Source organism: Schistocerca serialis, unplaced genomic scaffold, assembly GCF_023864345.2.
Source record: "Schistocerca serialis cubense isolate TAMUIC-IGC-003099 unplaced genomic scaffold, iqSchSeri2.2 HiC_scaffold_1261, whole genome shotgun sequence".
NCBI classification, from domain to species: Eukaryota; Metazoa; Arthropoda; class Insecta; order Orthoptera; family Acrididae; genus Schistocerca; species Schistocerca serialis.
This window is the reverse complement of record NW_026047471.1, coordinates 4,016,281-4,034,500: the sequence shown is the minus strand read 5'-3', so window position 1 is coordinate 4,034,500 and position 18,220 is coordinate 4,016,281. Positions and strand designations below refer to the sequence as shown.

The 18,220-nt window shown below is 44.1% G+C and overlaps 1 protein-coding gene across 1 annotated transcript in view; it reads right to left on the bottom strand.

The window, feature by feature from the left end:
- LOC126438157 (uncharacterized) overlaps positions 1-16,445 on the bottom strand; it is a 34,749-nt gene extending 18,304 nt beyond the window's left edge. The window contains exons 1-2 of the mRNA XM_050090534.1: positions 16,318-16,445; positions 13,001-13,091 (exon numbers count right to left, since the gene is read on the bottom strand). Of these exons, the coding sequence (XP_049946491.1) occupies positions 13,001-13,091; positions 16,318-16,380 (154 nt within the window). The 5' untranslated portion in view covers positions 16,381-16,445. The remainder of the gene's footprint in view (positions 1-13,000; positions 13,092-16,317) is intronic.
- Between the last annotated feature and the right edge of the window lie 1,775 nt (positions 16,446-18,220).

Here is an 18,220-nt window from a genome sequence, read left to right as displayed (position 1 = left end):
CTAAGCCATATCTCCGCAATATCCATTCTTTCAGGATGCTAGTTCTTCAAGGTTCGCAGGAGAGCTTTTGTAAAGTTTGTAAGGTAGGAGACGAGGTACTGGCAGAAGTAAAGTTGTAAGGATGGGGCGTGAGTCGTGCTTGGGTAGCTCAGTTGGTAGAGCACTTGCCCGCGAAAGGCAAAGGTCTCGTGTTCGAGTCTCGGTTCGGCACACAGTTTTAATCTGCCAGCAAGTTTTATAAATGGTACATTAATTGTGTTTGAGAGCTAGTGACGTTATGTAGACTCGAAGCAACTAACGTTTCTGATATGTGCTACCATTTCACGAGTGTTTCGGATAATTCTCGAGCGCCTTGCATTTCATATGCCTTTGTTCACGGCACCTGTGCTCACGAGTCCGCCCCTGTTAGCTGAGTGGTCAGCGCTGCGGAATGCCAAGCCATGGGGCCTGAGTTCGATTCCCGGCTGGGGCAGGAGATTTTCTCCGCTCAGGGACTGTGTGTTGTTATCATCATTTAATCCCCATCTCCGACTCAAAACCCGCCCAATGTGACGTCGAATGCAATAAGTACTTGCCTTCGGCGGCCGAACTTCACGGGGGGGCCCCCCGGCCCACAATGCCGTACGCTCATTTCCATTTGTGCTCACGTGCAGTTATCGTCGTTGTTTCAAGAATTACAGTTAGATGTATAAATGCCTTCAGTTCTGAAAATGGTTTGTTTCTTCTACACTACTGGCCATTAAAATTGCTACTCCACGAAGATGACGTGCAACAGACACGAAATTTAACCTACAGGAAGAACATGCTCTGATATGCAAATGATTAGCTTTTCAGAGCATTCACACAACTTGCTGACATGAGAAAAGTTTTCAACCGATTTCTCATACACAAATAGCAGTTGACCGGCGTTGCCTGGTGAAACGTTGTTGTGATGCCTCGTGTAAGGAGGAGAAATGCGTACAATCACGTTTCCGACTTTGATAAAGGTCGTATTGTAGCCTATCGCGATTGCGGTTTATCGTATCGCGACATTGCTCCTCGCGTTGGTCGAAATCGAACGACTGTTAGCAGAATAGGGAATCGGTGGGTTCAGGAGGGTAATATGGAACGCCGTGATGGATCCCAACGGCCTCGTATCACTAGCAGTGGAGATGACAGGCATCTTATCCGCTGTAACGGATCGTGTAGCCACGTCTCGATCCCTGAGTCAACAGATGGGGACGTTTGCACGACGACGTTTGCAGTAGCATGGACTATCAGCTCTGAGACCATGGCTGCGGTTACCCTTGACGCTGCATCACAGACAGGAGCACCTGCGATGGTGTAGTCAACGACGAACCTGGGTGCACGAATGGCAAAATGTCATTTTTTCGGATGAATCCAGGTTCTGTTTACAGCATCATGATGGTCGCATCCGTGTTTGGCGACATCGCGGTAAACGCACATTGGAAGCGTGTATTCGTCATCGCCATACTGGCGTATCACCCGGCGTGATGGTATGAGGTGGCATTGATTACACGTCTCGGTCACCTCTTGTTCGCATTGATGGCACTTTGAACAGTGGACGTTACATTTCTGATGTGTTACGACCCGTGGCTCTACCCTTCATTCGATCCCTGCGAATCCCTACATTTCAGCAGGATAATGCACGAACGCTTGTTGCATGTCCTGTACGGGCGTTTCTGGATGCAGAAAATGTTCGACTGCTGCCCTGGCCAGCACATTCTCCAGATCTCTCAGCAATTGTAAACGTCTAGTCAGTGGTGGCCGAGCAACTGGCTCGTCACAATACGTCAGTCATGGGCTGCATGGGCAGCTGTACCTCTACACGCCATCCAAGCTCTGTTTGACTCAATGCTCAGGCGTATGAAGGCCGTTATTATGGCCAGAGGTGGTTGTTCTGGGTACTGATTTCTCAGGAGCTATCCACCCAAATTGCGTGAAAATTTAATCGCATGACAGTTCTAGTATGATATATTTGTCCCATGAGTACCTGTTTATCATCTGCATTTCTTCTTGGTGTAGCAATTTTAAAGGCCAGTAGTGTATATTGTCTGTGACGTGTCATAAATCACTTTTTGCCGCGCGGTTAGAGGCGTCATGTCCCTGATTTTGTGGCCATTCCCGCCGGAGGTTCGAGTTCTCCCTCGGGCATGGGTGTCTGTGATGTTCTTAGTATAAGTCAGTTTAAGTAGTGAGCAAGTCTAGGGACCGACGACCTCAGCAATTTGGTCCCTTGGGAATTCACACACATTTATTTTAAATCACATTTTGGTCTAATAAACTAGTTGTTCGCGCAGGTGAATCCAAATATACTGTTTTTGTAAAATACTCATCATTAGATATTTGTCTGTCTTCGTGGGGGCGAGCTGGAGATGAAAACAAGTGAAGTGAAAGCAAATAATTCCGTTAAGTTGTAGCACCAGAACGCTTGAGTGAAGAATCGTGTTCTTAGTATATATACTTTAATTTATTAGAAAATACCAATAATTCACATCCGACCTCGACATTGTTTTGTGTGATTATATTTCTATTTTACTGCGATGTGGACTTTTAATGAACTGCTAGTACTCTGAAGCTTTTATTTTAATAGCAGTCCCCGAGGTTTTATGCACCACGAAATGCAAATGGACATTTCAAAGCTCACGTACCATCTTCGAAGAGAGCCTTTCACAGTTTGAAATTCCCCGTAATAAACAAAATGATCTAACAGAATTCAAATGCAGAATAACGGAGACATGAAAAAATGAGAGGTACGACGAGAGCCAGTATAGAGGCCTAACTACTATGCAAGGGGTATCGGGGGCCAACAAAACCTCCCGTCTACCAGAACTGACACATTCGGTCGTTGGCGTCAGGTTACGGACGCAAGGAAAAGATGTGAAAGACCGAAGTGTAAAGGACTGACAGTCTTCATCGTTAGCAAGAGTAACATTAATCTGTTTCTGAGAATTTCACGAATATGGTTATATTTTTTAATTAACAAATATACAACCAAGTATTTTTAAATTTTAATCATGTAAATCCTATCTATGTATCGTCAAAATGCTAAATAAAGATCTTTTGCTGAATGAGTTATTATTACTGTCCAAATACTCAAATACTTTTTATCGCAAATATGTGACATATCCATGACAGGTATAACATTTCTTATCTTGTGTACGCTGTAACGCTTCCTTGCTGGTTACAAGCAGAAACTTATTCAGGTATTAAGGGATTACATCGCCCTAGATTCCCTCTCGGCATATCCCAACCGTTTTTCTTTTTTTTTCTGTCCAACAGGGAACCAATATTTCAGTCACACAGTAAACTATGTGTGCTTTTCTCATCCCTCTGTATTTCTGTTTTCTTCCCTTTATGTCATTTGATAATCATATCCCATTATTTCTCCCTGCCTGTTTGACCAGTCAACTTAATATCATACTTTCATTCCTTCTGTTCTGTTCTCCCATGTTTCTACCGGAAATCATTATAACTTTGAACACGAACATTATGAGAAAATTGCTTAATAATGTTAGTACGAGTGAGATGTGTTATAAACTGTAGTGTTAATTCACTAATGATGCCTGGTTAAATGTGAGAAAGAGCCTCAAGGCCCCTATCTTACGAAGTGAAAGAAATGCATAAATAAATAAGCGCTCATTACAAGCATTAGGCAAGAAAACAAATCCTAACAAAAAATATATCACACTCAAAACTCAACCGGACATTGCTGCTGTTATACCAGTTTCGATTGGACTGTCTTCTTCAGTATCCCTAAGATGACATTTATGAAGCGTTGCCTTACAAGTACACGTAAGTTTTTGCTGTACTGATAAAGACACAAATACTTTGCTAACCTACATGAAATGTAAAACATTATTCCACGGAGTGAATCTTGATACTTGATCTAATGCTGCAAAGTGTGTCGTGCGTCATCATTCACACGAGGATCCTACAAGAAAACTGATTGGAGGTAGTCGTTAACAAATCATCAAATGGACAGATGTAGCTGTTGGAGCGCTTACAATATGGCTTCCATGCACGACTACTTGTGCAAGTATAATTGCACTATTGTTATTTTTAGTCACGACATAGCTTATGGTTTCATTCCGTTTTTGTCAGGTGTTCTGTCGCATTTACATCAATGAGATATAAGTGATGGACATACATCCCCACATGAATATACGTGAATAAGGTAACCAAATGAATTACCATACACAGTAAGTTTCAATTGCAATAAATAACATCTGGAAAAACTGTTGTGGGTATGTTTAAGCTATGGTTTTCATTCACATTTCAATTACTGCATTTTAGTTTTTCCCCTTTCTCGCTTCCCCATCGGTTTATTTTGAAACATAGTGAGATTAGGGAGTAACTACCCCTTTCCAGCAGTTCTAATTTTTGTTTTTCATAATTTCATTGTTTGAATCAGTTTAAGCCAATAGCCCTCTACAGTTCATTAATCGCTCCTACGTGTTTAAAGAACTTTTCTATATTCTCTGTCTTCATTAAGACATAAAATATAATAAACTCCCTCCATTCATTTGCCATCCTGCCATTATCGCTTATTTTCATTTTCACTCCCCAACGTTTTCAATAGATCCTTGGCATGGACCCTCATTCTCGGGGTTACCCATTGGTATAGCACATTGATCTCGCCCAAAGCCAAGAAGCGATTCTTTTTGGTGGTGTAGCTCTCAGAGGCACTCTGGGTTGTTCTCTGTGTGAGACACCTCTGCGCATCTCTGTGAGTCGCAGCTCATATGAAAGGGGGGAGGGGGCGATAGGGGAGTTTGATGGGGCCGGCGCGATGCCTCCTTGATCACGGAGGCTAAAATGGTTCAAATGGCTCTGAGTACTACGGGACTTAACAGCTGTGGTCATTAGTCCCCTAGAACTTAGAACTACTTAAACCTAAATAACCTAAGGACATCACACACATCCATGCCCGAGGCAGGATTCGAACCTGCGACCGTAGCAGTCGCGCGGTTCCGGACTGAGCGCCTAGAACCGCTAGACCACCGCGGCCGGCGATCACGGAGGCATTTGGGAATCGCAGTATGAACATACTCAACGCTGGGAAATCAGCGATTGATACGTATATCTGTTCCTCTGTTGCTTGCGCATTGTCATATGTGGGCGATGTCAACGTCCTACCTTTCTTCCTGACGAGTATCACCCACGTCTGTGTGGCCTTGATCAAACTGTTGGCACAATTCCACTACGGCTGGACACATTAGTCCATACACCACCAGAATGTCAGGGTGATTGTGTGTACAATTTAGACCTACATCTGCATTTACATCTAGATGAATACTCCGCAAATCACGCTTAAGTGCCTGTCAGATCGTTCGTCCAACCACCTTCACAATAATTCCCTATTATTTCATTCTCGAAGAGCACGAGGAACAGAGGAACACCTATATCTATCCGTGCGAGCTCTGATTTCCCTTATTTTATTAAGACAAACGTTTCTCTCTATGTACGCCTGCGTCAACAAAATATTTTCGTATTCGGAGGAGAACGTCCATGACTGAAATTGCGTGAAAAGATTCCGCCGCAACGAGTAACCTCATTGTGTTAGTGATGTCCACCCCTAATCCTGTATCACGTCCGTGACAGTCTCTTCCCCACTTTTGATAAAACTGAACGTGCTGCCTTTCTTTGCGCTTTCTCTGTGTGCTCCCGTAATCCTATCTGGCAACGATCCCACATCGCGCAGCAGTACACCTAAGACGACAGACAAGCATAGTGGAGGCAGTCTCTTTAGTAGATCTGTTACTTTCTAAGTGTTCTGCTAATAAAACGGAATCTACGGTTTGCCTCCCCGCTGTATTTTCTGTGTGTTCTTCCCCTATTTAAGTTGTTCGTAATTGTTGTTCCTTGGAATTTAGACGAATTTTCGGCCTTTAGATTCGAATGATTTATTGTATAACCAAATTCTAACCGATTCCTTTTAACATTCATGTCGATGGCCCCACACTTTTCATCATTGAGGGCCAATTGTCAATTTTCGCACCCTTCTGATATCTTTTCTAAATTGTACTGCAATTTCTTTTACTCTTATGACGACTTTTCTAGACGATAAACGACAGCATCATCCGAACAAGTGAAGACGGTTGATGACCCACGAAAACGGTACTCTGCTACGTACTTCAACTTAAGATTATGTTTCCAGTTGTCGCGCCATTTCACCCGCACACTGCGATGCACCTGCTATCTGTAACGCAGCAAACCTGTGGATACAGGAAGCCAAGAGCGTGTACCTCTAGGGGAGAATACTCCACTCTTCTTGCATAATGGACTTAGGGTAAGACGACATGTTAACTTACTTTTTGAAGTCCTCTTGTATGTTAGAATCTTTAAACATGCGGATTGTTATAATCTAAAAATAGTTATCGAAAAAATTTGTATGTTACTATCAACTGAACGTTGCCTGCAGATTTCTTACTCACTATCTACGAAAAGACCTATGACTGTGGGGAAAAAAGCTAGGTCTGAATAATACTCAGCAGTTAGTTTTCTTCGTGTTGCAACGTGTTTTACACTGAAGAGTCAAAGAAAGTGGTAAAACTGACCAATATCGTGTAGGGGCCTCGCGAGCACGCAAAAGTGCCGTAACACGACGTGGTACGGACTCGACTAATGTCTGAAATAGTGCTGGAGGGAATTAGCACTATTAATCCTGAAGGACTGTCCGTAAATCTGTAAGAGTAAGGGGTGAAGGGGGGGGGAGGGTGGAGATCTCTTCTGAACAGCTCGTTGCTAGACGTCCCTGATATGCGCAATAATGTTTATGTCTGGGGAGCTTGGTAGCCAGCGGAAGTGTTTCAACTCAGAAGAGTGTTCCCGGAGCTACTCTGAAGCGATTCTGGATGTGTGGGGTGTCGCATTGCCCTTATCGAATTGCCCAAGTCTGTCGGAGTGCACAATGGACATGAATGGATGCGGGTGATCAGACAGAATGATTACGTATGTGTCACCTGTCAAAGAGGTGTCGAAACGTATCATGGGTTCCATGTCGCTCCAACTGCACACACCCCACACCCTGTTTGAACAGTCCCCTACTGACATGCAGGGTCCATGGCTCCATGTCGCTCATGTCGGCACCAATGACTCCTGCCGTCTGGGTTCAGAGGTCATCCTCAGTTCGTACAGGCGGTTGGCGGAATTGGTGAAGGCGGAAAGCCTCGCTCGCGGGGTGGAATCAGAGCTAACTATTTGTAGTATCGTTCCCAGAACCGATCGCGGTCCTCTGGTTTGGAGTCGAGTGGAAGGCTTAAACCAGAGGCTCAGACGATTCTGCGGAGATCTGGGGTGCAAATTTCTCGATCTCCGCTATCGGGTGGAGAAATGTAGGGTCCCCCTGAATAGTCAGGCTTGCACTACACGCCGGAAGCGGCTACAAGGGTAGCGGAGTACGTGTGGAGTGCCAATGGGGGTTTTTTAGGTTAGAGAATTCCCTCCCTAGGCCCGACAAGACGCCTCCTGAGACGCGGCGAGGTAGGAGTAGGCAAAATGCAACAGGGAATAACAATATTAATGTGCTAATGGTAAACCGCAGGAGCGTCTATAGAAAGGTCCCAGAACTGCTCTCATTAATAAACGGTCACAGCGCCCATATAGTAAGTACTAGGGACAGAAAGTTGGCTGAAACCAGAAGTAAACAGTAATGAAATCCTAAACTCAGATTCGAATGTATACCGCAGAGACAGGCTGGACAGTGAAGGTGGAGGCGTGTTTATAGCGATAAGAAGTGCAATAGTATCGAAGGGAATCGACGGAGATCCGATATGTGAAATGATTTGGGTGAAGGTCACGGTTAAAGCAGGCTCAGACATGGTAATTGGATGTCTCTATAGGCCCCCTGGCTCAGCAACTGCTGTGGCTGAGCACCTGAAGGATAATTTGGAAAAAGATTTTAATTTGCCGGATATAGGCTGGGAGACTCAAACGTTCATAACGGGTGGCAGGGACAAGAGAATCCAGGGAAATTTTTTAAAGTGCTTTATCTGAAAATTACCTTGAGCAGTTAAACAGAGAACCGACTCGTGGCGATAACATATTAGACCTTCTGGAGACAAACAGACCCCAACTATTTGAAACAGTTAACGCAGAACAGGGAATCAGCGATCATAAAGCGGTTACGGCATCGATGATTTCAGCCGTAAATAGAAATATTAAAAAAGGTAGGAAGATTTTTCTGTTTAGCAAAAGTGACAAAAAGCAGATTACAGAGTACTTGACGGCTCAACACAAAAGTTTTGTCTCAAGTACAGATAGTGTTGAGGATCAGTGGACGAAGTTCAAAGCCATCGTACAACATGCATTAGATGAGTATGTGCCCAGCATGCGCGGCCCGCTTCTGCTGCAGAGCGCGCCAAATTAGAGAGGGGGCGCGGTATTAGCCTTCTCCACTGCGCAGGCGCCGCCGCGCCAATTTTCGGTGTATATAGAACGACGCGCACCAGTAATCTTCAGTCTCGTACTCACCTGAAGATGGCTGCATGTTTGTTAGCCGAAATATCGTGCCAAGATGTCAACGTGATCCGGCTGCAAGCCCGAAATACACTCCTGGAAATTGAAATAAGAACACCGTGAATTCATCGTCCCAGGAAGGGTAAACTTTATTGACACATTCCTGGGGTCAGATACATCACATGATCACACTGACAGAACCACAGGCACATAGACACAGGCAACAGAGCATGCACAATGTCGGCACTAGTACAGTGTATATCCACCTTTCGCAGCAATGCAGGCTGCTATTCTCCCATGGAGACGATCGTAGAGATGCTGGATGTAGTCCTGTGGAACGGCTTGCCATACCATTTCCACCTGGCGCCTCAGTTGGACCAGCGTTCGTGCTGGACGTGCAGACCGCGTGAGACGACGCTTCATCCAGTCCCAAACATGCTCAATGGGGGACAGATCCGGAGATCTTGCTGGCCAGGGTAGTTGACTTACACCTTCTACAGCACGTTGGGTGGCACGGGATACATGCGGACGTGCATTGTCCTGTTGGAACAGCAAGTTCCCTTGCCGGTCTAGGAATGGTAGAACGATGGGTTCGATGACGGTTTGGATGTACCGTGCACTATTCAGTGTCCCCTCGACGATCACCAGTGGTGTACGGCCAGTGTAGGAGATCGCTCCCCACACCATGATGCCGGTTGTTGGCCCTGTGTGCCTCGGTCGTATGCAGTCCTGATTGTGGCGCTCACCTGCACGGCGCCAAACACGCATACGACCATCATTGGCACCAAGGCAGAAGCGACTCTCATCGCTGAAGACGACACGTCTCCATTCGTCCCTCCATTCACGCCTGTCGCGACACCACTGGAGGCGGGCTGCACGATGTTGGGGCGTGAGCGGAAGACGGCCTAACGGTGTGCGGGACCGTAGCCCAGCTTCATGGAGACGGTTGCGAATGGTCCTCGCCGATACCCCAGGAGCAACAGTGTCCCTAATTTGCTGGGAAGTGGCGGTGCGGTCCCCTACGGCACTGCGTAGGATCCTACGGTCTTGGCGTGCATCCATGCGTCGCTGCGGTCCGGTCCCAGGTCGACGGGCACGTGCACCTTCCGCCGACCACTGGCGACAACATCGATGTACTGTGGAGACCTCACGCCCCACGTGTTGAGCAATTCGGCGGTACGTCCACCCGGCCTCCCGCATGCCCACTATACGCCCTCGCTCAAAGTCCGTCAACTGCACATACGGTTCACGTCCACGCTGTCGCGGCATGCTACCAGTGTTAAAGACTGCGATGGAGCTCCGTATGCCACGGCAAACTGGCTGACACTGACGGCGGCGGTGCACAAATGCTGCGCAGCTAGCGCCATTCGACGGCCAACACCGCGGTTCCTGGTGTGTCCGCTGTGCCGTGCGTGTGATCATTGCTTGTACAGCCCTCTCGCAGTGTCCGGAGCAAGTATGGTGGGTCTGACACACCGGTGTCAATGTGTTCTTTTTTCCATTTCCAGGAGTGTATGATGGACCAAGATCGTAAGAGATGGAAAAGAGTCACTGTGGTACAACAACCGAGTTAGAAAACTGCTGCGGAAGCAAAGGGAACTTCACAGCAAGCATAAACATAGCCAAAGCCTTGCAGACAAACAAAAATTACGCGAAGCGAAATGTAGTGTGAGGAGGGCTATGCGAGAGGCGTTCAATGAATTCGAAAGTAAAGTTCTATGTACTGACTTGGCAGAAAATCCTAAGTAATTTTGGTCTTATGTCAAAGCGGTATGTGGATCAAAACAAAATGTCCAGACACTCTGTGACCAAAATGGTACTGAAACAGAGGATGATAAACTAAAGGCCGAAATAATAAATGTCTTTTTCCAAAGCTGTTTCACAGAGGGAGACTGCACTGTAGTTCCTTCTCTAGATTGTCGTACAGGTAACAAAATGGTAGATATCGAAATAGACGACAGAGGGATAGAGAAACAATTAAAATCTCTCAAAAGAGGAAAGGCGCTGGACCTGATTGGATACCAGTTCGATTTTACACCGAGAACGCGAAGGAACTTGCCCCCTTCTTGCAGCGATGTATCGTAGGTCTCTAGAAGAGCGTAGCGTTCCAAAGGATTGAAAAAGGGCACAGGTCATCCCCGTTTTCAAGAAGGGACGTCGAACAGATGTGCAGAACTATAGACCTATATCTCTAACGTCGATCAGTTGTAGAATTTTGGAACACGTATTATGTTCGAGTATAATGACTTTTCTGGAGACTATAAATCTACTCTGTAGGAATCAGCATGGGTTTCGAAAAAGACAGTCGTGTGAAACCCAGCTCGCGCTATTCGTCCACGAGACTCAGAGGCCGTGTTTCTTGACTTCCGCAAGGCGTTCGATACAGTTCCCCACAGTCGTTTAATGAACAAAGTAAGAGCATATGGACTATCAGACCAAAAGTGGTTCAAATGGCTCTGAGCACTATGGGACTCAACTGCTGTGGTCATCAGTCCCCTAGAACTTAGAACTACTTAAACCTAACTAACCTAAGGACATCACACACATCCATGCCCGAGGCAGGATTCGAACCTGCGACCGTAGCAGTCGCACGGTTCCTGACTGCGCGCCTAGAACCGCGAGACCACCGCTGCTGGCGACTATCAGACCAATTGCGTGATTGGATTGAAGAGTACCTAGATAACAGAACGCAGCATGTTATTCTCAATGGAGAGAAGTCTTCCGAAGTAAGAGTGATTTCAGGTGTGCCGCAGGGGAGTGTCATAGGACCGTTGCTATTCACAATATACATAAATGACCTGGTGGATGACATCGGAAGTTCACTGAGGCTTTTTGCAGATGATGCTGTGGTGTATCGAGAGGTTGTAACAATGGAAAATTGTACTGAAATGCAGGAGGATCTGCAGCGAATTGACGCATGGTGCAGGGAATGGCAATTCAATCTCAATGTAGACAAGTGTAATGTGCTGCGAATACATAGAAAGATAGATCCCTTATCATTTAGCAGGTCAGCAACTGGAAGCAGTTAATTCCATAAATTATATGGGAGTACGCGTTAGGAGTGATTTAAAATGGAATGATCATATAAAGTTGATCGTCGGTAAAGCACATGCCAGACTGAGATTCACTGGAAGAATCCTAAGGAAATGCAATCCGAAAACAAAGGAAGTAGGTTACAGTACGCTTGTTCGCCCACTGCTTGAATACCGCTCAGCAGTGTGGGATCCGCACCACATAGGGTTGATAGAAGAGGTAGAGAAGATCAAACGGAGAGCAGCGTGCTTCTTACAGGATTATTTAGTAATCGCGAAAGCGTTACGGAGATGATAGATAAACTCCAGTGGAAGACTCTGCAGGAGAGACGCTCAGTAGCTCGCTACGGGATTTTGTCAAAGTTTCGAGAATATACCTTCACTGAAGAGTCAAGCAGTAGATTGCTCCCTCCTACGTATATCTCGCGAAGAGACCATGAGGAAAAATCAGAGAGATTAGAGCCCTCACAGGAGCATACTGACAATCCTTCTTTCTGCGAACAATACGAGACTGGAATAGAAGGGAGAACCGATAGAGGTACTCAGGGTACCCTCCGCCACACACCGTCAGGTGGCTTGCGGAGTATGGATGTAGATGTAGATGTAGATTTAGATACCCATACATGTCCATGTGCTCGATACAATTTGAAACGAGGCTCGTCCGACCAGGCAACAAGTTTCCAGTCATCAACACTCCAATGACGGTGTTGACGGGCCCAGGCGAGGCGTAAAGCTTTGTGTCATCAAGGGTACACGAGTGGACCTTCGTCTCCGAAAACCCATATGGATGGTGTTTTGGTGAATCGTTCGCACGTTGACACTTGTTGATGGCCCAGCATTGAAATCTGCCGCAATTTGCGGAAGGGCTACACTTCTGTAACGTTTAACGGTTCTCTTCAGTCGTCCGTCGTTAGACCCGTTTTTACAGGATCTTTTTTCGGCTACAGCGATGTCGGAGAATTGATGTTTTACCGGATTCCTGATATTCACGGTACACTCGTGAAATGGCCGTATGGGAAAATCCCAACTTCATCACTACCTCGGACATGCTGTGTTCCATCGCTCATGCGCTGACTATAACACCACGTTCATACTCACTTAAATCATGATAACCTGCCATTGCAACAGCAATAACTGATCTAACAGCCGCGCCAGACACTTTTTGTATTACATAGGCACTGCCGACCATACCGCCGTATTCTGCCTCTTTAGATGTCTTTGTGTATGGACACGCTTGCCTATTCCAAATTATTTGACACTTCAGTGTAAATCGGCGATACGAAATGGTGAATAAAACAGTTTTTAGGCCAGCGGAAGCGACTAGCAATAAGTAAGAATGAGACGTACTCATTTTATGGTTGGAAAAGTCGTGTGATATAATTGATGGGCTAGTGAAAGTTGTTGTAGAAACGTAGATGAAACACAGTACCTGACGGAATGACCAATGGCCAGATTGCTTTCACGTATTCGAAAATCGACAGTTTGTCTTGAAAAGTGACTGTATTTACCCTTAGGAATGGGGAAAGTCTCGTTGCATTCCTCGAATAGCTCAGGAAGGTTAATCTTCGCAGCTGCCTCCTCAGCCCGAGACATTGACTCCTGAAAGAATAAAAGTTAGTAAGAAAAAATACCGGCAAGCATCAGTGCAGAAAAAAACAGGACATAAAATAGAGAAATCATATGCGATAGAATGCAGATAGAACTACTTTTCCAAGACAGGAACTACGTCGAAAGAAAGAACAAATGAAATTTTACAAAGACGTACAATTAAATTGTGGGCCCTTCTTACGGTTTATGTAGCATACCGACACTTCTTGCAAATATAGTTTATTTCTATCATTTCTAACCTTAGTGTTCTCGCAGGTATATCTTGTGGTTGTGGTATATTATGTTAAGGTTTTGAGAATATTCTGAACATTATAATGACTACAAATTTTTAAACACCTCCATATTTTCTGTTATTTATTAATATCGAATGCAAAAACTATTTAACTATTGAGAATGTCTTTCAAAGTGTTGTCTTACCAGTAAGCTGTAGTCAGGCTTCGTTTCGCGTACCAGGCTAGTGAATGTATCTCTTATGCTCAGATTTACATTTGAATTATCCCCCTTTACAAATTATAAAACACCTTCATGTTTTCTGTTTTCTATTAACATCGAATGCAATAACTATTTAACTATTGAGAATGTCTTTCAAGGTGTTGTCTTAGCTATAACCTGCAGTCAGGTTCCATTTCGGGTACCGGACTAGTGAATATATCTTGTATGTGCAGATTTACATTTTAATTATCCCTCTTTGTATTTTCTGTACCACTCCTGTATTATTTAATTTCTACACACATTTCTCCTGTTGAGTCTTTTAATTATCTTGCACCATCTTGGAGAACTGTAACAATGTGTAAAAAATTATGCTGATATGTTACCCCCTTATTCAGGACAATGTCTCCACGTTAATGTCAAGTCTTCCTTCAACAGATAACTCTCAAAAACACAGAATAAAACCCACACCCACACCTACATTTTGATAACCCACGTTTATTCTTGTATTGGTTTATAACCATTCTTCCAAGTTTTGTAGTTCCTGTAAACGCTACATAGAAGCAAATATTTCATTCATGAAAAGCAGCTGGTGTATGGTGACGCTGTCGAAAAGGAAATGAATGTCGTGTAGTGGCCGAAAACCACTTCCAAGGTGTCAGCAAGTTAGAATTATCATCCAGTGTGGGATATACTCCGTTACTGCAAAACCATCAGCTAACAAACTGTGGGGTTTGGTGGTCATTTAGAAAGATGATAACTTGGTATGCACATGGTCTGTGTTCGATCTCCATTTGGGGTGATGAACTTTAATATGTACGAAGAGACCATCTTCACCTCTGATATTGCCAAATGAATAAAATAGGGTAGCGCTGTGGTTCAAAATACACATTACACGTGATTTTCCTTCACTACCGACAGAAGCAGGGTCGGTCTAGTTTGGGCCATAGTAGATGTGGAATAGCAACAAATAGAAGCAATGCCACCAATAAACTTTCAAACACTGGAAAATTTAATTTTAATTGGTTAATGAATCATCATGTAATGTCGCTGGGTATTTTTTCCTGAGATGTTGATAATTTTGGTACTAGAGTGCCCTTTGAACTCGAATGTCTTTTTCAGTGGTATTTAACCCCTTTTCGGGACTATACAACTTCACTACTTCATTGTTTCTCCATGACTGCAAACTCGTCAAGGTCTCCACGTAAACATGTTTTTGAGCTCGAATCCTGGCCTGCCACAAAACATTTTTCATGTAATTTCTAACGTGTACACACCTAACTGCTTCAGAAAAATAATTTATGAGCGCAAAGACTGGTGATCAAGAATTTTACATTATCACCTCTCCTTCTTTTACCGGCAAAATAGTAGCAGTGAAAATTTCATCCAGCACCAGGATTCGAACCCGAGGCGGGTAAAAGTCCCATTAATGTTCGACCACGTTATTGGTGATAAATCTTTGGAAACAGTAATAACCGTAAGACAGGAATAACAAGCCGGAGGGACCTAAGTGTAAAGACCACATAAAACTAACTGTAGGAGAAAAAGATACCTATGTGAGATTCACTGAAGGAAGCTTACGGAAATGTAATTTATCCGCCAAAGAAGTGGACAACAAAGCACCTGCAAGACCGGTTCTTGAGTTTAAGGGTTGGCTACTGTGGATGTTAAGATTGTCAATAAAATTCATCAGGGTATGTGACCGTATTGTCAGTACGTGAAAATTATCCGTTTCAGCCACTGCAGCAAATGGCTTCCCTCAAGGTGTTGTACTGACTGCTAAATGGAAAAACTTAGTTTCTTATATACTAGTGGAAAAGAGTATTTTCGTATTCTGGTAGGATACTGAGGATGGGGAAGAGGGGTGTTAGACATCCTTTATTGGTGTTGCGTTATTTCTTGTCAGTGATGAAAACAGACAAGAAATAAACCCACCCCTCCTCTTAATCCTTAATACCCTATCAGATTACGAAAACAACCTCTTCCACTAGTATATAGGAACTTTAGTTTCTTTCTCATTCAGCACAACTGCCTGAAGAGGCCATTTCCAACAGTCATCGAAACGTTAGAGAATTTTACATATTGTCCTGTCACATAGCTTGAAGAATTTTGTTAATGATTCCTGAGTATTTGGTCATCTGTCTAAGATTCATGCAAGGCTGAATTAGAAGAATAGAGAATCTCCGACTTACAACTACACGTTTCGTCACTGGATCGTTGGATGGTGAGAGAGCGTTACGGAGATGCTCAAAAAACTCCAGTGACACAAGAGTGTCGTCCTGATTCACGGAGAGGTTTAGAATTGAAATGTTGAGAGCATGCGTTGCAAGAAGAGTCATACGTCTCCGGTATTACTCGCAACAACATAATGAGAGAAATCAATGCACATGTGGATGTTTATCGATAGTCGTTTCATCCCGAGCACTAACCAGGATTGAAACATGGAAGGCGCAGAATCTAGTGGTATTAGAAGTAGCCTCGGCAACACGCCGTTAAGCTGACTTGCGGAGTATAGATACTGGTGTGGAATTCTCACATCATTTTGATGTGCTCAATGCATCAAGTGGGATGAGAGGAAATAAAACACTGGTAAAACGTGCTTAAAACGTGCTTACATTCAAGTTGTGAAATACATATACTGAATAAAATTTTTTCGAAATAATCTGAGACTTGTCTAGATCGCTAGAAGAACTAGACAGATGAATCCCAACTGATTTTATACAAAAGATGTCATAACAATACGCTGGTGTTTACTACCAAAACTGATTGAGAGGTCGTGCAGACTTACTGATATCTCGGCCGCCACCAGAAAGCCTAATCCAGCGACACAAACCACCAGGAGAGTTTTCATGGCGGACTCCCTGCACAGCCGGTTGACACTCCAGCGTCCTAAGCGTTGCAGAAACCACAGTGGCACATTCTGGGCCCTACTTATGTTCGTCGGAATAACGTGTCCGTTTTTTTCCGAGCCGTCACCTTGCTTCACGGGCAATTTGCGATCCGCCCATTATGGCCACGTGACCTATTTGGACTTCTCCCCTGTTGCTGTAATCGCGCACAGACTGTTGGACATGGACAATAAGGGGCAGTTTGCGGCACGCGCTGCGGATGTACGTGGGCGCTCTTTCGGGAGAAATGGAGGGTAATTTAAGCCAGTTACAAATGTAGTACACTGAGGCTGAAAGACTGGGCAGATCGTAGAATGTTACAGATTGCAGACTGGCCGGAACCCAGAGCCCTTTCGGGAATGGCTCACGGTTTTAAACTGTGCATCATTTCCTAGTGGCTGATCACATACTGAATACACGTTTCGTTTCTTGCCATAATTCGTCTGCATCCGTTCCGTCATTAGTGCCTGAAAAGGAAAACTGTTAAGTATTGTTTCCGGCGAGGAATATGTTGGATGATACATAAACTTTTATCTCAACAAACAGGATGCTTATAACTTAATCGTAATATTTACTTCCGAACTTAAAATGACTTGAGAATAAAGCTGTTTTATTTGTACTAGTGCTGGCTGTGTGTGGTAATGTTATGTTAAAAAATATTATATTGCTGCACAAATTCTTAGCATTTTTATTTTGCTTTTAGGTATTCCAATTGCTACGGTCTTATTCATGGATTGTCATTTTTTATTTGTTGTTCACTGCTGCTGTTTGAGTTTACATATTGTCGTGATTGAAGATTGTGAGTGGACTGTGGACGCCATAAAATTGAGTGCCAAGTGGAGAAATCGGAACATTCCCAATATATTCTTTTGTTTGAATTCAATAGAGGGATGATAGCAGTGGAAGTTGAGAGACTTGCACCGTTTGTGGGGATAATGCCACTGGACGGAGCAAGACAAGAAAATGGTTTTCTCATTTTAAGGAGGTAATTTTGAGTAGTGAGTACGATACGAAAATGATGCTGCTGGTCATAGGAATTACGCAATCTGATGCTAATCTCGCAGCAAGAGTAGGGCCTATAATGCCATCATGAAATATCTATCTACGAGGAATTCATCAAAGCGGATAATGTATTGCTGAATCAGTCTGTTGCTGTGTATGCAGAATAACTTTCCTGGAAAAACAGATTTATATCCTTCAAAAGAGACCAATTTCAAAACGACAGTGTTAGTTTCATTAAGTATTTTATTCACGTTATAAACCATGTATCAAAGCGTAAGTGTAAAAAAGTAATAAAAAAACGGAAGTGTACCCGCCTAGTCTCTATGGATTACCCAAGGTGCACAAACCAAAGATTCCTTTGAGGCCTACTGCGAGAGTAGCAGAGTCTCCCTCCCAGGAATTAGCTAGACACCTCGCCTCATTACTGCAGCCTCAAGTTGGAGGAACTGACAGTCATATGCGTATCATTTCCTTGACAAATTAAAAGAAATGCACGTGGGCCAAGGTAATATCCTTGTTAGTTTTGATGTAGTTATTTATCATGATTCCAGTGAACGAAGCTACCTCATGTACAGTGGATATTTTTTCAGCAGATGTTGTGGTGTTATTCAGACAGTTTGACTGGGTGCATGGGCAATCCTCTTAATTCGGTTGTGGCCAATTTTTTTATGGAGAACTTTGAACAACGGGCGTTGCAGGCTCCTAATAAAAGACCAGTGACATCGATGACACTATCGTAAAATGGACCAAGGTGCAGAGAAACTGGGCGCCTTCCCGATACATCTCAACAGCACCAGTCCA